A 20,198-nucleotide genomic window follows, 5' to 3' on the forward strand; every position below is an offset into this window, starting at 1 on the left:
AAGGACTTTTCCAGTCCAGTCTGGTACAGCCCATGACTTATGGATCAATTTTAGCACAAGTGATAAAAAATCACTTACCATCCTCTAAGCTCAGAGATGCCCCCAAATAGCTGGCCTAGAGTTACTACAGAGCAAAATAAATGGTTTTAAAAAAGGGAGAGACCTCAGATCTGGCAAGTGGGTTGTTGGGGTTGAGAGGGGCCATCAAACCCTGGGTGCCAGCTCAGGGCAGGCTGCTGTGGAGGCCAGAGCCCAGCCCGTGTTTGTGTAAAAAGATTTTCTCCTGAATTTTAAGGTCAGAGATTCCTTCGGTGGAGGCGGGACCCTAAGGGTCTTGGTTTCCTGTGAGATGTCCCCACCTCAGTTGGCTTAGTGCCCAGCCACATGTGTCTTTAGGTTTCTCTTTCTCTTCCTAAAATGTCAGCTTCCTCTCCTCAACAGAGGGCTTATATGTAATTAAAAGAGATTATGCTTTCACAGGGGAGAGTAGCCTCTAATCATCCAGAGAAGGGCACAGCACCCTAACTGGAGGTGCTCTGGCGACGTTTACGTCCATTGCTTCCCGTGAGCTTCAGCCACCTACGGAGGGCTCTGAGCGATCTGGTCTCCTGTGGTCACCAGCATGGGCTTTGTGAGGCAGATCCAGCTTTTGCTCTGGAAGAACTGGACCCTACGGAAAAGGCAAAAGGTAACAAGTGCAGCCTGGGGTCTCCAAGTGAGGTGTGGAGCAAATTCACAGGTGAAGAGAGTGGGGTGGGTGGGAGCAGGGAGAATGAGCAGTTGATGGGCTTGTTGCCACTTAGCACCGAAGCAGTGGTTAACCGTCTGGCTGCACTGTGAGCCTCTCAGACAAGTGTCTGGTGCAGAGAGACATGGCTCTCTGTCCTGAGGTGGACATTTTCCACCCACAGATCAGCACGGTCACATTCAAGTCTTCTTTTGCTCTCCCTGCCTATGAGTACATTGCCCCTCCATCCGTCCCCTGTACCCTGGTTTTTAAACATGCCAGTCCAGTCCCCACACCCTTGAGCATCCATGCTGTGCAGTGGGAAGAACCTAAGTCCTGAAGAACAGGCTCAACAGAAAACCACACTCTGAGAGCACCCCAGCCCAATAACACTGTATTTCATCGGTTCTACAGGCCACACTGGCTTTTCACATCTTCACATTTCTACAACCCAGTGACAGTTTAACCAACACATTTGCTTCTTTCATAGTGTGCAAAAAAAATTACAGTACATCTTATAATTGATGGTGTTTTAGATCCAGTGAAACACAACACCTCAACAAACCATCACAGACACTCACTGAGCCTCTTCAGGGAGCAGCCGGGACTGGGCTGGACTAGGAGCTAGAAGCATAAGACGCAGACTCCACCCTGGACTCACTTCCAGCTTAGCTGGGAGAACACAAAGTATGTTTTGAGACCAAAAGCAATAAAAGAGGCTTAGGCCAAATATCCTCTGAGAAGTACAGGCAAGAGCCCCAGGAAATCAGAGCACTGAATAGGCTTCTAAGTTGTTTCTGGAAAGGGATAAAGAGTGAATCTGTAACTCTAAGGAGAGATGCACTTTGCCACAGGCTTGCGGAGTCATGCCAATGTCAAATGACTAAAAAATGAGTAAAGGAGCTGAAAGAGGAAGGTGGGAGGGGGCGAGGAATGGGCAGGGCTGAGCTTAGAAAAACAGGTGCCAGACAAGGAGGAGGACTGGGAGGAACCCTTGCTGCGGGGAAGAAGACAATGGGTTTGTTCCAGCCCTGATTCAAGAGGGATTTACATAGGCAGGACAGGATTTTCCTAGGTGTTGGAAGAAAATGCGAGAAGAAAGGATCCAACTGCGGAATATCTAGAGTGTCTCCGTCAGAGAGAATTTGATATAAAAATGTCTTTGCTAAATATCGAGCCGAAAGGGTAAAAGAGAACTCCAAGGTATCATGGAGGTAGCAATGGTAAGACACAGTTACAGCTGAGAGAACCAAGCAGAAAACACGGAATTAAGACTTGGAAACAGCCCTGTCCTGGTGGCTCAGTTGGTCGGAGCATCTCCTGTACACTACAAGGGTTGTGAGTTCAATCCCCAGTCAGGGCGAGTACAGGAGGCAACCAACCGATGTTTCTCTCTCATTCGTGTTTCTCTCTCTCTCTCTCCATCTCTCTGAAATGAATAAAAAATATCCTTGGGTGAGGACAGAAAAAAAAAGAGAGACCTGAAAACACAGAAGAGAGGCTGGTGGGGTTGAGACTCAGACCTACAAGGAAGGGGTGCATGAGGCTGCTGCCAGGGTCTCAGTGCCAGGTCTCAGATCCGGACCCGTGGGGAGGGAGCCCGGGCTGACTGGTGGGTTTGGGCTGAGGGCTAACTGCTTAATAACAAACACAGCAGGGAGCAAGAGACACAATCCAACCACATGCACAGATGGTCTTTTTCTATGTGTGGCTTAGACAGGATTTAGGGAGCCTGGAGGGGGAAGCCAAGTTAGAACCTGCTCATCTGTGGGAAACGCCACTGTCCTCAGGCTGCTTTCCTTTGTCAAAACTGGTGTGAGTCTTCAAATTCCTGTTTCAGTTTTTTGTTGCCCCCAGGCAACAGTAGTCAGAGACCCAACCCCTTGCTTCTAGAAGTTTCCCTTCTAGAATGAGTATGGACAAAACTTAAACAAGACCTATTCTTAAATTCATTCATGTGTTCCTTCAATCAACAAGTACTTAATAATTGGCAGGCACTGTGCCAGGTTCTGGGTACACAATGGCAGCCAAGAAAATCAGCCCACAGCCCCTGCCTGCACGAGAGCCCATGGGACAAAACGAGGGACGCCAACGTGCTGCCACTGTGTTCCCTCCTCTCTCTCTTTTCCATGAGAAATTAAGGTTCTTGCTTAATTTTATTCTCGATGTGCTCTTTGTGGCCAACAAAAAACATACCCGAAGACTATGGCTGCTGGCCTGCAATGCGTCCATGCCCTTGGCAAACCTGTTGCTGTTGCAGAGATGAACCCTATTTTCAAAGCAGGATTTGGCTAGGATCTCCTCACAGTCTCTGTTCCCTCTCCCTAGTGTTGGTGGGTGCCCCCCTTCGGGGACTCTGTCCTCTCCGCTCTTCTCAGAGGAGCACACTGACAACCCTTCTCCAGTGAGATGGGGCCTGCCTGGTCGAGGACCTGGGCTGGGGGAATCTCCCAGGATGCACCTCGTCTGGGCTGACATTCCTTTGATGCCATCGAGATGGCCTGGTAACTGAAATCCCTTGTCTGATGTGCCTTGTCTGTCGTGTCCCCACTGCCAGCACATTGCAGGAATTTATAGGACGCCTGGATAAGGATGGGCATCCGCCACGGCCCTTGGTATCCCTGACAGGGGTGGTCCTGCCCTCAGCTTTTGGTTCTTCTGGAAGCTTCTGCCTCCACAAAATGGTGGCTCTGAGGAAAAAAAAGAAAAAGTACAACACTCTGCCCATAACTCAGCTCCTAGGTTAATTTCTCAAACTTCCATGGTTTTGGGTGTTTACTGTTATGAGCAAAAACAGATACCAAATTTCCCCATTCCTCCTCTCCCAGTCCCTGAGGACATAAGATAGAAATCTTCAGATATTTCTCCTTCCCTTTTTTTCTTCCTCTGTTAACATTTATCAAGTGCAATATTACTAAGTGCCTGGCACTGTACTGTTACCTCATTTCCATGAGCGAGACACCACTGTTGTCCCCATGGGCACTGATGAGGTCATTGAGGCTTCAGAGGATGTTGTTGACAGGCGGATGGGACCTGGGACTCCAGGCCAGGCAGGCCTGGTTGTTACCCCACACTGTGCCCACCTACTAAGTCCTTTCAATAGGCCGGCCATGGAGACCACAAATATAAACCCTCATTTTTCACCCCAGCCAGGGCCCATATGAGAGTGAAAGGGGGCACCATGAACCTACTTACAGTTGCACCAGAATGACAAATGTAAACCAGCACTGGACTGGCACACTGGGCTGTGTGGTCGCCCTACACCTCCTGTGTGCTTAGGTGAGTTAGACATCGCCCCTGCTCTCATAGAATTCGGAGCCAGGCGCAACCGCTAAGCAAAATAATGTGAGCAACAGTGGAGCAGAATGAAGCCCAGGGTGGGGCGTGAGGATGAGCTCTGGGATCTCGGAGGGGCAAGTGGGGTTGGCCCAGGTGAGAGAAGACTTCTCGAAGAATTTATCCCTCGAACATACACTTTCAACGACAAGAGATCTTTGCACCGACCGTCCAGGACAAATGCACATCCCCCCATATCTGCGACAGGCCAGGCACTGGCAGGGAGGTTTTATAAAACTCATTAGATTTGTCTCCAGCTCCTGAGAGCTCACCGCCTAAGGCCCCCTTTGGGTTGCCCAGTCCCAGCTTCCGTGCCAGTGAAGGGTGTTGGGGGAGGCCTGAGGACTCTTGAAAGTAGGGAGCTTCTCATTTCCAGGAATGGGTACAGCTATGGCTCTTGGTCTCAGGCCCAGCACTAGGCAAGAAGAACCCGGCAGGGTCGGGAATGCTGGGCAGCCAGCTCCGAGTGCACCCAGGTCCGGGGTCAAATTCGTCCAGGCTAAGAATCCTGTCTGGGCTCTGGGTGCAGCAGGCGAATCACACGGCTCATTCCAAGATTTGCTTACCCACTTTTAAATTGAAAACAGAGTAGGAGGGAAAAAATCCAACCAGCCAAGATTTAGAACTACAAGAACAACTCTGCCCTTCTCTGGGACCCCTCCTCCCCCATGTAGGTTGAGTGGTGGAGAGAGGGGGAGGGGAAGCAAAAAAGAGAACAAGGAAATACCAGTTTGGGGGGAAAAGACTTCCACCAGCCCCTTCAGAGTTCGGCTGGGCTTAATTAAAGTTACAGACATGTTTAAAGGGAAGGGTTGGGGGTAGCCAGAGCTGCTCTGAAAACATGCTTTTAATTACGCTGCGGAATTTCTCCCCAGGGTATGCCCCGCACAGTCCAGCATCAAGGACCAGGATGCCGCTCTGGGCGGTGATGAGCATGATTCTGGGGCGGGGGGAGAAGCAGTTGTTGTGAGGACCTGCCAGGCGGGGGAAAAAATTGCCAGTGGTCTTTTTGCAGGGAGTGAAGTGTGAAATGCAGCCCCTCCAAAACAAATGTTCCCAGAGTTAGAACAATAACAATGACATCCCCACAAATGTTTTTCAAAGATTCCCAACCACTTCCTATGCCAGTGGCCCTCAGCCCCGGCTGCACATTGGAACTACCTGAGAGGTGTGAGAAACCACACTGATGTCCCCCAGTCAGAGGTGCTGGTGGAATTAATCTGGGCCAACTTCCTAAGCTCCCCACAGGATTCCGGGACACAGCCACATGAGAACCGCAGACCTAGGTCAAGGAGGCGGGGCACAGAGGGGCAGGGATGCAGGCAGAGAACAGCAGCCCTGAGAGTGAGATAAGGAGAAGAGGAGCACCTGCCAAGCCCCACTTGCCAGTAGGGCCAAGCGAAGAATGAAGGAGGAATGGAGAGTCCTGATCTGGACCCCCACTGAGGGGAAGACTTCAAAACACAATGCCTTGCAAAGACCAGATACTTCAAAAACACAAGCAGCGGTGAGGGAGTGAGGGAGCAAGGGAGTGAGTGGATGAGAGTGTGTGACTAAAATTGCAGAGAGAGCTGAGATGCAGGAGCTCGGGCCTGGGAACTTTATCCCTGGGAAAGGTAGGCCAGGCTGGCTGACCCCTGCCCTGGTTCAAGCCCCCCAGCATATGGAGCGGAGGACAGCTGGTGGTCAGTTTATCAGGAGACCCCATGCTTCCAAACTGGCAAACGAGTTGCTCTGAACCCAGAAAGGGAAAAAGGGAAAAAACATGAGCATGAGTGGAGGCCTAAGAGCTTGCAGATGATTTTAATTATATCTCCTGGCTCTTCAGCCTTTGCAACATGTCGTCACCTACAGTTGTCCCTGTGGCCCTTGTGAGAGGTAAGAGTCAATAACAAATGACTCGTGTTTATTGCACGTTACCTCGGGTCAGATTCTGCCGTAGGGGTTTCATACGGTGAATTCATTTCACCCTCTCAGCTGCTCTGGGGGGCAGGTCCTGGCATCACCGTTCATGTTACAGATGAGACCCGGAGGCACCAAGAAGTTAGCTGTAATGTCCTACAGCTACCAGGGAGCAAAGCCAGGTATGAACCTCAGTACTGTCACACTCTTAACCTTCGGTGTAAACTGGAGGACAAAATGGTCCCATTCCACAGATGAGAAAACTGAGATGCAGATATTAAGCAAGTGCAAAAGTGATTTTTAACCCAGATATGCCCATTCCCAAACCAGCGTCAATGTCTAACAAAGCAGACTCCTCCCAGATAGACTGGCTCCACGGAAAGAGGCGGCCTGACTCCATGGAAAGCCAAGGTTGCAGGCAGTTGTCTTAGGAACAGTCAGATGTGCAGAACCTAGACCGGTTGTCTCATTTTCTTGGTAAAGACAGCAGGAACAACTTCGGTGTCATTGTTTGCACCTGTTACTCACGAGGCTAATTTGCCAGACTTGTTTTCCAACCTTAGCAACAGGGAGGATCTAGAACAGAAGATGTGAAGCCGGTGCAGTTTGTTAAATCTGAACACCGTCGGTGACCCTGAGCCTCTGTGTCACCTCCAGCTTTCCCAGAGGAGCCTCCTAGACCAGCCGTGGAAAAGGGTCACTCATTCCATATTTATCGGACACCTACTATGAGCTCGGCCCTGTGCTGGGTGCTAGAATCACAGCAGTGACAAGGACAGACGTGGTCCCTGCCCTCGGGAGGCTTACAGCCAGTGAGAGGAGCCCGTACCTGAAGGAGCATGAGTGGCCCTGGCACATGACGAGCGATAAGACGGGAAGTGTGGGCTGCCGTGGGAACAGCTGGTCTGGTCTGGGGAGAGCAGAGTGTGAGCAGTGAGATGGGGTCACCAGGGAGGAGGCTCCGTCCCTCTTCCCCTGATTTGCATACCCAGAAGGAACTGCCACATTCCAATGGCTTTCAAGTGTGCTTGGGGTCAGTCCCTTTAACACTGGATGGGAATTGTTCAACCTTGGTGTTTTGCCTTCGTGTGGGAGAATGTGTAGGGGGACCCTGAAAAATGAGTGCCTTCAGGAAAGTCTATTATTCTTTCTTCTTCCCATAATATCTCCTGTTTCCTCTAACACCATCCTCCCTAGACATATTTTGAGTAAAACATTTTGTAATAAGTTGCAACACCATAATCACCACCTGCCCTGAACAGTTTTTGCTTTGTTTTCTTCAATGCATTTTTCCTTTTTTCCTCATCGGCTTATGTTATAATTTGTGCAGTGGTAACTTTGCTGCCGACAGACCTTACAGAGGGGAAAGAACAAACACTTATGAGCGCCCGGTATGGCTTCCACAGTTCTGCTGAGAGTTTGAGTACGTTGTTTGGAAGGAACAACAAATGGTTAAATGGCCTTGCTAATAGCCTCTACCTGATCTATACATACTTAAGTCTATTCTTAGCCACCTGCTTAAGATTTTTCAGTCTTATGCCTTTTCTTCCTAAGGTCTCTGGATCAGGGATTAGGTTGAAGAGCTATGACACCAGTCCACGCCCCCTTCCTCCTGCTCAATCCCATCCCCGTGTGCCATGCTCAGAGTGTGGGCTGCGACCACCAGCAAGTTCTTCTTCCTCTGCAGTCAAGAGTCCTCAAACTCAAGACTGAACCTAAACTCAAATGCCGACTTTCAACCATATGCTTGTAGCAGCAATGTCTATTTAAAAAACCCACAACAGCATGCCCTGCTTTGTTTCTCTGAGCAGTGAGGAATGGCTGAAGGAGAAATACCGGTAAACCTAGATTCCTGCTGACTTTGCTGTGGATCACAGTATTTCATAGAATCGCTTGCATACTCATTCGCTTACTGGTGACCACAGACGCAGAGTCTAATGTGCGTTAGAAGGCAGGGCGGCGGGCAGGAGCAGGGCACTGACCTGGAGACAGGAGGCTGGATTTTGGTTCTGATGCCGTCACTGCTGATGGGACGCTGCCCCGTAGCCTGCCTTCCCCGGGCCTCTGTTTTGGTATCCACAGGAGAGCTTATGCTGAGATCTTCACTACCTGCAGCATCAGCATTACAGGTGAAACCCGGTGGAGCCCCACTGCACCAGGATCTGCTCACCTGCACAGCAACATCCAAAAAGCACGGGAGCGCGCATCTTGATGATCCTTCATCAAAGTCCTGAGTTCTCTTTTTTATTTTTAAAAGATTATTTATTTATTTTGAGAGAGCAGAAGGGAGGGAGAAAGAGAGGGGGAGACACATCACTGTGTGGGTGCCTCTCACACACCCCCCACTGGGGACCTGGCCCGCAACCCAGGCATGTGCCCTGACTGGGAGTTGAACCAGCGACCCTTTGATTCATAGGCCAGCACTCAATCCACTGAGCCACACCAGCCAGGTTACCTCTATTCTAGAAAACTGCATTCAGCTCTGGCTGGTGTGGCTCATTGGATTGAGTGCAGGCCTGTGAACCAAAGGGTGACTGGTTTGATTCCCAGTCAGGGCACATGCCTGGGTTGCGGGCCAGGTCCCCAGTGCGGGGGGTGGGGGGGGGTGAGAGGCACCCACACAGTGATGTGTCTCCCCCTCTCTTTCTCCCTCCCTTCTGCTCTCTCAAAATAAATAAATAAAATCTTCAAAATAAAACAGAGGCAACATGGAGCCCTGGTGGACACCATGTCCTGCTGGTCTAACACATCGTGGTAGAGGTAGTATGGGAGAAGGGATAAGAAAAGGAAATCCTTTAGGAAATACCCAAAGGCTCATTGCATAGACAGGTGCTGAGATGAGGTGTGTCTTTTCTGGGTGTGCTTCCTATAACCTCTTAGCATCACTGGTCTCTCTCTTTTTGTTCTGTTTATCCAGGTTCGCTTTGTGGTGGAACTCACGTGGCCTTTATCTTTATTTCTCGTCTTGATCTGGTTAAGGAATGTGAACCCACTCTACGGAAAACATGAATGTAAGCACAGCGGGGCCACCTCGGCAGCCCCGGGGGCCCCACCCTTTTGTTCAGGCAGGTCTTGGGGGAGGGGTGCCAGGATCATAGCTGCTTGTTATCGTTTCCTGCCTACCATGCGGAAAACAGAGATTGGTCAGTGTTACCTAAGGTAATCATTTATTCTTACACATTCTATGCAAATACTTGTACGTGGTTCCTGATGAATGTGATTTTTTGCTTTTGTTTTCTAGTCCTAAACTGTAACTAGTATTTAAAGGGAGCAGAGTATAGACCAATTTAGGGATATGTCATACACAGTGCTAGAGAAAAATAAGGAAAAGGGATGCTATAACAATCATGCTTAATGAAATGTTATTTCTTGGGCCCCGAAGTGTCCTGGGCTCTAGGGTGAGCCTGTGAGTGCCTCTCTTATCTATACCACGTCCCTCTGGTTTCCGGGCAGGGGGACATCTTTGCCCCCTAGGCAGCTGGTGTGAGGCCTCAGGAGTAATGCAAAGGGCTCAGTCCCCTTTTCTTGCTCCTCACTCTCTTCTTCCTGAGTCCTAAGACCGAAATTTTGCCCTATTTCCTCGTCCCCCTCCATCCCCTTCTCAAGGAGCCTACAATCTGCAAGTTTCCTGCCTGCTCAGAGGCAGGTGCTCATAAGAAGAAACAGGTGAACCTCTTCTCCTCGAGGGTCAGCAACTTGCGGAGGCCTTTTGAGCAAACATCCCTTTGCCCCTTCCACCATAAAATGATGCACTCGTTTCTGTCCCCCTGCTGCGCTTCCATCTATGCCTCTGTTAGAACATTGGTCTGTCTTCTACTATACTGATGGCTTGAGAGAAGCGGCCCTGCCTCCGGGACACAGTGCAGGGCCTGCCATGCAGTCACTCCTGCTTTTTAAATGTCAACGGAAGAAGCAAAGCCCCAGAGGGGCAGACTCCTTCCTGCAGAGGCCCCAGCCCCCTCCCCCAGACCTTCATCCCACTGGGTCTGGAGGACTAACTTCTTGTCTTCATTTCCTGTCTTACAGGCCATTTTCCCAACAAGGCGATGCCCTCAGCAGGAATGTTGCCATGGCTCCAGGGAATTTTCTGCAATGTGAACAATCCTTGTTTTAAAAGTCCCACCCCAGGAGAATCTCCCGGAATTGTGTCAAACTATAACAACTCCATGTAAGTGCTGCGATTTCCACCTTAAGGAGGAAGAAGCTGCACACCCCTTCATCCCGTCACACGCCGGAGCACACGCGTGCACACACACAGAGGCTGTCATGCTGAATGAAGGTTTTCATGGCTTGCTGAAGCCTTAGCTCATAGGAGCAGGGCATGTTTCCTCTCTGGAGCATTCTATTAGCTGTCAGGGCACTTGGGGAGAAAGCTTCAAACTAACACCACAGGACACAATTTCTCGGTCCTTCTGTTCCCAAGATGTGACCAGAAGTCTGATGGCAGGAGCCTGCTAAGATGTGTCCACTGCCTCTGGGTCATCTGTCTGCCTGGGTGAAGTCATAGAACAAGGAAAACCTAGTTTTCCTTCTCTTGCCTTAAATCACTGCCCCCCTGGCCGTCCTGGCACACCTGTTTCTCCAAAAACCTCCTTGGTCAGTGTCCATCAGGCAACACACACTCTAACACAGGAACGACACAGAGAAGATTAACATAGCCCATGTGCAAGGAGGACAGGCAAATTCACGAAGCACTCCTTTAAAAAAAAAAAGCTTTCTTGGAAATCTAAAGGTTAAGAAAAATGTCAGAGAATATTTTAAGGACGAATTAAGTAAGATTTACGAGATGAAGTTTGCTCCCTGGGAGAAAAGGCCAAATTCCAAGTCCTCTCTCATAGATGCCATCAGCTCCCTCGGGCGGCAGAATCCGCGGCTGTGGCTGCGGGGCGGCGGCTCTGAACCTGTGGGTCCGCAGACCGTTCCAAGAAACTGATGGGAACTGATGGCCCTTCTTCCAGGAAGAATGAACACACAGACACAAAACATGACATTGATGTCAGGGGACTTGTGGACTTCAGGTTAACGACTTCTGGTCTGGAGTCGCATTTCAAGTCCACTCCATAGGAAGAAAGTCTACCTTTGGGATCCCCGTCGGGTGAGAGGACATGAGGTGAGCGTGTCCTCTAGACAGAGGCTCAGGGGCGAGCACGGGGCTGGCCTCCACCCACGGGGCTGGCCCCGAGCTGCAGCCCGTGAGGCTCACACCGGAGAGTCACCCACAAGGGCTTACTGTAGAGTGGACTTCAACCAAATCCCAAGGGCAGATGGAAACTGAGGTATGTTGTTACTTCAGTTTTTCCTCTGGATATAATTCCTCCAGGACAAAACTGTATTTTGACTGGAAAAAAAAAAAGAACATTTAGTAAGCCAGCCTAATGCTCAGAGGCGGCCCTCCCCACTGGAAACAATCTGTAGCTGCCTTCGCCCTACAATGGCAGAGTTGACTGGTTGTGACAAAATCGTGGCTCAGGAGCCTGTTACTGTTCGCTGACCCCTGGATCACAGAAGGGTAGAAGAAGGGACACATGTCTCTCTAGGACAGCCAGGAGGTGCCATTTTAGCTGGGTTCCCATGGCCGCGAAGACTGCCAGGAGTCTGTAATTCACAATCTACACATTCAGCCTGAGTCTCTTTGAGGGGCCTGAGAAGAAATGCCTGCCCATGTTGAGAGATCCCATGGGTCACACGGTGGGATCAGGGAGCGCTGGAGACTTCCCAGTGAGGCCGGATGGAGCTCCAGTGGGGCTGGACCTGGCAGCGTCTGTGGACTGAAGGGTGAGAGCTGGGGAAGGGAGGCTTCAGACGCCAGTGTGTGCTCAGCATGTGAACCAGGAAATCTGGGTTTCACGTTTCACGCATACATTACAGATGAAATGTTGGCTTATTCAAGGGTCTTTTGCTTGCAAGGCACAGAAACCCCTTTAAACATGTTGAAGTCCCAGAGGAAAATATATGATTTGGACACTAGACCTTCTCACAAGCCAAGGTGCTGGAGTCAGGTATCAGGAGGGGCAGGACGAGAACTGAAGGGCCGTCAGAGCTGCCGTCTGCCATCTGGGCCTGTGAGGTCTGGTCTCCTCGTCTCTCCCTGGGCATCCACGTCATTTGCCTCTTCATGAACCAGTGTCTCCTGCTTCCCAATGCCCGGGCTGGTGCTGGCTGTTCAGTTCACAGCCCCTTGCCTCAGGCAATGGGAAGAGCATCATTGAATATTATTTAAATTCCTGGGGACAAATCTGGTTGGCCTGGCTTCATTCTCCTCATCCAATCAGCCTTGGCAGAGGTGTGCGTGTGTGTACACATGCAGGGAGGAACTTGTGGATTAAGTGAGGCTGTCAGACCCTCCCCCTGTAAATGGCTGGAAGGGCAGGTCTCAGTGAAGTGGGTGATAGTTGGAAAGAACCTCCAGTAATAGCTACTAATATTCTTCTTAAAGCCTCTTGGGACAGAAGACACCTAGAAAGTGAGCTTAAGAGATGACCTGGCCCTGCCAAAGTTGGAGGACTGAATGAATTGCTCACTGCCCCTGTCTGCTATGTTATATGAATTCAATACAAAGAAATAAAAATATTATTCTCCTTTTGCTGAGGCACTATCATAAAAATACATAATGTGGTAGCTAGGTCAAGCAGATGGTATCTTTAAAAATTGCACAAGGTGGTATTATTATTATGAGAATGGCAGCTATGTCTTTACTGATGAGGCCTTGTTTTTCTCCCAGCTTGGCAAGGGTGTATTGCGATTTTCACAAACTCTTCATGGATGCGCCAGAGAGCCAGCGGCTTGGCCATGTTTGGACAGACCTTCGCACCTTATCCCAACTCATGGACACCCTCCGAACTCACCCTGAGAAAATTGCAGGTAAGGTGGGCTTCGATGTTCTCAGCCATCAATCTCCTCTCACCTGTCTTATACATCAGAGAGACTCAAGATACAGGAAAGAGTGGGGAGATGTGGTGAAGATTGCTCTTCCCACCTGCCTAGACAGTAGGAGGTTGAGAAGGGCCAGCAAGCTCTTACCCAGGTAAGTCCAGAGACAGGAAGGAGCTCGCCAGGACAGCTTGTGCTCTGAAAGTAGGAGGCTAGGCTGAGTGGTAGAAGCAGGGAAGAGGGATTTTCCGAGTGAGGTAAAGGGGTGGGACAGCTTCCAGAGGCCTAGAGAGCAAGCTAAGCAGAAACACGTGTCCCAGTGCCAAGTTGCATGAAGGACTCGGGGGGCCAGAGAGCATGTGTTTATCATGAGATAAATACGTATAATCATTTGACTTCATCTATTGATATTCAGCACCCCAAGCCCTGAGGCAGAGAAGGTGCATAGTTGGGGGATACAGAGCCAGAGGTTTGAGGGGGGCATAGAAAGTCCAGGAGAGAAGGGGGTTGAGGGTGGTGTTGAACTACACGTCAGGTCCAAGATGCATAAGGATGGACAAGAAGACAGAAGTGCTGAAATGGGCCGGGGGATAATGGGAGGAGGGGCCAGGAACTAGAGGTCTCAGGGGGGTTCATGATCCTGTTTAAGGGCTGAGAAAATGAGCGGGATGGAAGGATTGACGGTTGTAGTCAGAAAATGAAGTATGTGAATTCAAGATTTCGCAGGCAGGCAGGACAGGTGAGAACAAGCCCCCAGGTGTGGCCATGGTGGTTGAAGCAGAACAGAGGTGACAGTTTGGTTGACGAGCAGGTGAAGGAAATGAGAGTCCAGACTGGGTGGGTAGGAGAGCCTTTTGGAGTCAGGAACAGTGAGCAGATAAGTGGAGGAGCTCCCTCCCCAGCCCCTCCTCCCCGGAGAAAAACAGGAACAAACCCACCCAACCCCGGCAACTGTAACAGGGCGCAGCCAAGAGTGGGGCCCCAAAAAGGAATTTAGAATGAGGTCCAGATTCAGGGTGTCCAGGAAATAATTAGAAAGACAAATTAGATGTTCTCCCCCCTTCCCCCTCCAGGTGTGAGTTGGGGAAGGGACAAATGGGGCAGGGCCATTGAGAGCTGTTTTGTACGGCAAAGGCTTTGCAGCTAACCTTTGGCATGGTCATTTAACTTATCTATAACCTTTAACTGGCTGCATAGATATGTTAAATAGCTGTGGCCATGCTCTGAGCCAGAGGGATGGAAGTGACTTCCACCCAAGATGTAACTGGGGCAGGTCCCCTGAAGTTACAGCGACTGCATGAGAGCTTGGAGAAGATTGGCTCCACGACAAGGGGCTACACCTGTGCAGACTCACAATGGCAGCCCAGTAAAGCTAGAAGGATACAGGAGTCCTGACAAGTGTAGCCAATTGTAGGAGGAGTCAGAAATGGGGCTGCGAAGGAGGACTGCACGGGGATTTAAAACCCAGACCCGGCAGCAATCAGAGGAGTACCATGCGGCTTTGCCAGAGTGGTGACCCTATCCTCTCCACAGCTCTGGTAAAGAAAAGAACCATGAGGTTTTGGCCAGAGTGCAGACCCCTGCAGCTTTGGTAGAAGAGGCCCACGCAGCTTTAGGGTGCTCCCTTTGGCCACATGGCCTGAAAGGCAGGAGAAAAAGGGTAAAAACTCTTTGCCAATAGGTAATGAGAAGGTGCTACATGGCTTTGGAGTAATTAGAGATCCTGCCTGGATGGCGACATAGCTGATAGTGCCAGCAACCTGAAACACAGATGGGTGCTTCTTTTCCTGAGATACGGTACCCTGAACTAGGGCAGGGGAAAAGGAAGCGCTGTGGGTGTCTGTGGTTTTCCTAAAGGACTTTGATATTGTAATGGGGACATTGGGTCACTACTTTAAGTCTGTATAGCTTTAAATAAAGCTTTCCTTTCCTTTTCACAAAGCTCTGGCATTGAGAGATGTCTTTCCTCTGGCAGCGGACAGACGAGCCCAGTAGGTGGTCAGGACAGTATTAGTATACCCTCCTTGGGAGGGGCCCCTGTTGTTCTGTAACACAACCACTCTGACAGGTCTCCTCAAAGCACAGGTGGATGTTGTGTAGATGATGTGTTTGCAGGAGGCTCCACTGCAGACGGCCCAAGGGACTGGAGTGGCAACAGCCTGGGCCGAGCAGGAACCGTGGAACCACAGGCAGGGAGCCAGGCCCGCAGGAACCCTGGACTCACCGCAGTCCAGGGGTGGAGAGCAAAGGCTGCTGGTTCCGGAAGATGGTTTGGGGGGTGGAGCGGAGAGCCTGAGAAGGAAACAGTGTGGATCTGGGAGGTGATGTCTGCTCCAAGGACGGGAGTAAGGGTGAGAGGCGATAGCCTCGAGATGATCTTAGAGAATGACAAGGATGAGGAAGGGGCCTACCATGGGGACTGGAGGGGCTGGTGGCACAGCTCCTATTCGGTTCCAAATGAGAAAGGAGGAGGACTGGAACAGGTCGGTCCTGGGGGCCTCACTGCGCAGCCCAGCCAATATGCCACAGACGTTTGGCAAGCACCCATCGAGCCTGGCCCGGTGCTGGTCCCTGGTAGTGGAGATGGGTCAGACCGAGTGTTCGCTGGCTTCTGGGGCAGAAGCGAAAGGACTGAGTGAACAGTGACGGCCTGTGTAGAGCAGAGAGAAGGTGGAACTTCAAGAGTTCAGGGGAGTTGGGAGGGGAAAGTTCTCCAAGGAAGGTCTGATCCTCCTCCCATCAGCCACTTTCTCTCTTCACTCCCCATTGGAGAAATAAAGGATGGGAGTCTGCTCAGTCGGGACTAGCAGATTACTTCATTATGTTGTAGTTGTTTCAAAAATAGTAACGAGTATACTTTATGTAGTAAAACTGGACTACAGATGCTGTGTCTTTTGCTGCTTTGGGTAGAAGAACTTACTTAGCTGGAGCTTACAGGACTACGCATATAGTCCTCTGAGCACAATCAGCATTTTAATAGTAAGAGAAACAGAGTGGGGGACGCCGCTCCGGAAAGCACTTTTCCCCCTGAAGTTAAACAGCGGAAGAGAAAATGGCTGTCCGAGCCTGCCTTGTTCGTCCAGCAGAAACTCCATTTCAGTGTTTGGTCCTCACCTGGAGTCTGGCTGGGAGGAAGCGGTGAAGGAAGTCACTTCAAACCTCAGCTTCTCTGTGGCCTTTACAATGCGTGTATGAGGACCAAAACCCACTACCTCCTAACCCCAGAGCGGGTCGCGCTTTAAACTGGCACGCGGGTGGTTCCTTCTGCACACCTGCAGGCTTTGGGGGGAAATTGCTAAAAGGACAGCAGCTTCAGAGGGCTGCACAGGCTGGGCCAGGAACGGCCAGCCAAAGCCCCCAAAGAATTTGGGGGCTGGGAACACCTGGCCTTAGTGGCCCTTCGTGGAGACAGGAGACCATCCCCAAGTAAAGTTTGGGACACCATCTCTGCAGGAATTCCAGGCTGGGGACTGAAGTACACCACCAGCACTGCAGACTATTTCAAAATCTGTCCCACAGTCACCTGGGGACACTGCTCCCTGGGAATGTTGAATCCTCAGCCCGAAGCTACGGTGCAGCGTTAAGTCTTTGAAAGCGAGGTGGCGGCTGTCGCTGGTGTGCTTTTGCCAGTCAGCTCCCCAGTCACCTGGGAAAGTGTGCTGATGGTTGAGCAGGTGGCATTTCCCTTCCAGCAAACCTGTAGTACAGCATTCTCTACAGGGGAAGATGAGTGGTCAAAGGCAGACATGAAGCCCCCTCCCCTCTCGCCCCCGAGGAAGCTCTGCAGTCTCTCAATCACCTTGAAACACCTTTTTCCCACGAGCCTCAAGCATTCTCCTGGCCCCCCTCCCACCTCAGCTCTCCTCACCTCCACGGGCCTCAGCTGCCCCTCCCCAGCCTCTAATCTTCGTGGGGAAGAGAACAAGCAGAACCACATTCTAAACTAAATTTATTTTTCTTTCCTCAGGCCCCCAGTTCACATTTCTCCCACGAGAGTCTAGTGAAACCTCTGTCTGGTATCAGCCACCTCGTACATGCTGGGCCCCACACGTCCCCTGCAGGGCGGCCCCCACCCTTCCTCAGGTGTGGGGGCCCAGAATGCTCCTGCCCCTGCTCTCTAGGGCCACAGCCGCCCAGTCTCCTGGGTGGGATACAGTCTCCCTCATTCTGTCCCTCTCCCCGGCGAAGGTATTTTTATGTAAGGTCAGGTGAGTGAGTTAAAGAATAACAAAGAGATAAACAGTCCAATGGGGTCATGACTTTCAGGGCCAGACAACAGGCATTTACTGGGCACCTACCTGGCCCATTCCATTTTACCAAGGCTCCAATGCCATGTCCGGACTCCAGTGCTGGATGGCAGAGAAAGGTGACTTCCTGGGCTCACACCTGGGTGCTCAGCATCGCCAGGTGTGATGAGGGGTGCTGATGAAAGTAGAATGCACAGCCCCCTACTTTCAGGAGGGGTGTGTGTGTGTGTAACATAACACTGTACATAAAGAAGTGACTGGGAGAAAAACAACTGAGCTCTTGCCACAGGGCAAGGAAACAGGAAGCAGGACATGAGTTTTGAAGATGACACAATTACCTTGTTGAAAAGGAGGGAAGGCAAGAATAAAATAGAACAGCCCCTCTTCAAACCCTTCTCCTTCCGTAGGCCCCCTCCTGTGTCAGGTGGCCCTTTGGGCTTTTCTCATGCAAAGGGGAGTGACACTGGGCTCCCCAGGGGCAGGACTCTGAAGGGCCCCCACCCTGGAGAGAGAGGTGCCGGTGACAGGGAAGTGGAACCTCACCACAGGTTTCCCTGAGCTCACTGCACAGCCAGGCCCCTGGCTGACTTATCCCCTTTCAAAAGGAAATGAGCAGCCAGTCTATCTGGACCAGGCACTGTGCAGGGCGAGTCACGTCCTGAAAACAGAAGGGACGGCTGTCACGTATTCAGGCCCTCTGCCTCTTGGCTCCCTGGTGAGGGAAGAATTTGGGGAGGGAGGAGATGGGCTCTGGAAGGAGCAGGGGCGTTTGATGATTAAATCTAGTGGAAGGAGAACTATGTGAGATAAGCAGGCCAGCAGGCTCCCAGGGAATTTGGAATGCAGAGACATTTTCCTGCAACCCAAGGACCTTCCCAGAATGTCGAAACGATTTCACAAATATCCGGGCCTTTAACCTTCTTCTCTGACCAGCACCTCCTGAACTGTGACAGAGGCCAGCTTCAGACAGAGTGCTGGCCCTGGACACAGGCAGAGGAGGTGGGCACCCTGAGTGGGACTCCCCTGAGAGGAGTAAGAATAGTGTGACCGCAATCAGAATAAGCATTCATTGCATGCAGGCTGTTTTCAGGCCCGGGAGCTAAGCACTTTGCATTCCTTGTCTTTCGTCACTGCACAACAACCCTGAGGGGTAGATGTGGAAAGTACAGGCTCGGAAGAGGTTCAATCACTTGCCCCAAGGTTACCTAAACTGTTAAGAGTCCTTTATGCCTCCCCATAAAAAAAAAAATTCTGCTTCTAGTAGATTCTGAGTGGAGCCAGAAAGAATGTGACCAGGATGATTCGGGCATGAAACTGCAAGCCCGGGCAACGGCCATCCCCTCTTCTCCACTTGAAATTTTTCTTGACCAAAACAGCCCCATCTTTCTTAGCCCACGTCAGTGCCCTGAGCGTAGACCTGAGATTGCAGAAAGGCCAAGAAGGATCCTCCACTGCATGACAGCCGCATTGTGGACAGAGCGTGTGTCTGCTCCAGTCCTGGATCAGCAATTTTCTCCCTTAGCACTCCTGGCATTTTGGACCAGCTAGGCCTTTGTTTGGGGGGGGGGGGAGGCAGGGGGTCTGTCCCATGTATTTTGGGGTGTTTGACAGCATCCCTGTTCTCTACCCATTAGTGCCTCCCCAGTTGTGGCAACCAAACCTGTCTCCAGATGGTGCCCAATATTCTCCAGGGACAAAATCTCCCTGCTCCAGCTCCTTGCGCCTATCTCACTGAAAGCCATTGTCCTACACCAACCCTCAGCAGTCAATTCTGTGACTGTGTTGGGGGACAGCTGACTGGCAGGAAGCTTGCCCTCCAACAGCTCCTAGGGGCCCCAAGAATACAGTTAGAAATATTTCCAATGAATTCTAGATTTTTCTTCTGTTTTGACCCACCTCCCTCCCCTTCAGCACCCTGGTCTTTCTCTCATTCAAATACAGGCAGAGGAATACGAATTCGGGATGTCCTCAAAGAAGAAGAAACACTGACACTATTTCTCACGAAAAACATTGGCCTGTCTGACTCTGTTGTCCACCTTCTGGTCAACTCCCTGGTCCGACCGGAGCAGGTAGGTTCATGTCCTTGGTCAGTGGTCCCTGGAAGGGAGGGGTGAGCACAAACCTGAGAAAGGCAAGGATACTCCATGCTACACGTTCAGAAGAATTCCTGAGGGCTACTTGCACTGATAAGCGTTGCCCTCATAGGATTCTGAGACGGCGCCAAACCTGGCAACATAACATCTCAGCGTTTTACAGCTGGAAAGAACCTTAGAGGCCACGTGGCCCCCCCTCCTCTTCTAGTTGAGGAAAGTGAAGTTTGTTCATGTACTCATTCAATATTTAGGGGCATTTGAGGTACTAGAATACAGTGTGAGCAATATGGGCAAGCCCCTCACTCCGGGGGCTTACTTGGGGGCCACAGGCAATACAAAGTAGGCAAAGGAAGCCATGCATTTGCAGGTGGAGGTGGGTGCTGGGAGGAAAATCCAGCAGGGTCAGGAGTCAGGGAAGGGCTGTGGGTGTGGGATGGGGCATTTTCAGATGGGGTGGCCAGGGAAGGCCTTCCTGAGGAGGTGGTGTTTCAGCAAACCTAACCACTGAGAAGGCGGCCACACAAATAACTGTGAGGAGAGTCCCAGGCTGAGAGCCAGCAGTGCAGAGTCCTGAGCTGCGCTGGGGTAACTCCCAGGTTACAGACTGATGATGGCAGCATGCCGAGCGGCCTCTGATTTCCTGCAGTTTCCTCTCCATGCCAGGCACACTCCTTCCTTTATTCCCTTCCTATAATCTGACCTAATCATGCCACCCCACCCCCAAACCTAGTTCGTCCACGTCCACTCTCTCTTGTATTCATTCAGAGCATTTTTACCATGAACACATGACTTTCACACCCTTTAGCTACACGCTCTTCACGTGAATTATGAGATGGCTCAGACAGACAGGGAGAGAGGCGGCTGGCGACTGAGTGGTTTGCAGGAGGATATAGAGCTCAAAGTTGCCGCAGAATCCAGGTTTTCTCATTCCGAGCCCAGTCTTCCTCAGTCAGGTTTGGTGGTTTTCAGAGTCCCAGACCAGTAGCACCCATAAGTACCCGGAGCTTGTTAGCAACTCCAATT

General features: G+C 51.0%; 1 protein-coding gene and 1 non-coding gene across 6 annotated transcripts in view; both read left to right on the plus strand.

Annotated features, from left to right (window-relative positions):
- The first annotated feature begins 549 nt into the window (after positions 1-549).
- The window catches only part of ABCA4 (ATP binding cassette subfamily A member 4), a 129,681-nt gene continuing 110,032 nt past the window's right edge, over positions 550-20,198 (plus strand). For 3 of the 5 annotated variants that reach the window (XM_037162045.2, XM_053668243.1, XM_053668244.1), the window contains exons 1-5: positions 550-688; positions 8,883-8,976; positions 9,992-10,133; positions 12,687-12,826; positions 19,024-19,151. In XM_037162045.2, coding sequence (XP_037017940.2) covers positions 623-688; positions 8,883-8,976; positions 9,992-10,133; positions 12,687-12,826; positions 19,024-19,151 — 570 coding nt within the window. In that variant the 5' untranslated portion in view covers positions 550-622. Of the gene's footprint in view, positions 689-7,742; positions 7,804-8,882; positions 8,977-9,991; positions 10,134-11,632; positions 11,741-12,686; positions 12,827-19,023; positions 19,152-20,198 lie in introns of those variants that run through there. The other 2 variants (XM_037162046.2, XM_037162047.2) reach the window with 2 other exon arrangements.
- Positions 10,566-10,667, plus strand: LOC119061499 (U6 spliceosomal RNA). Its single transcript, XR_008392207.1, has one exon. It is a non-coding gene; the product is annotated as a U6 spliceosomal RNA (small nuclear RNA).

The sequence above is a fragment of the Artibeus jamaicensis genome, unplaced genomic scaffold, assembly GCF_021234435.1.
Source record: "Artibeus jamaicensis isolate MK-2021 breed Jamaican fruit bat unplaced genomic scaffold, CSHL_Jam_final contig_482, whole genome shotgun sequence".
Lineage (NCBI taxonomy): Eukaryota > Metazoa > Chordata > Mammalia > Chiroptera > Phyllostomidae > Artibeus > Artibeus jamaicensis.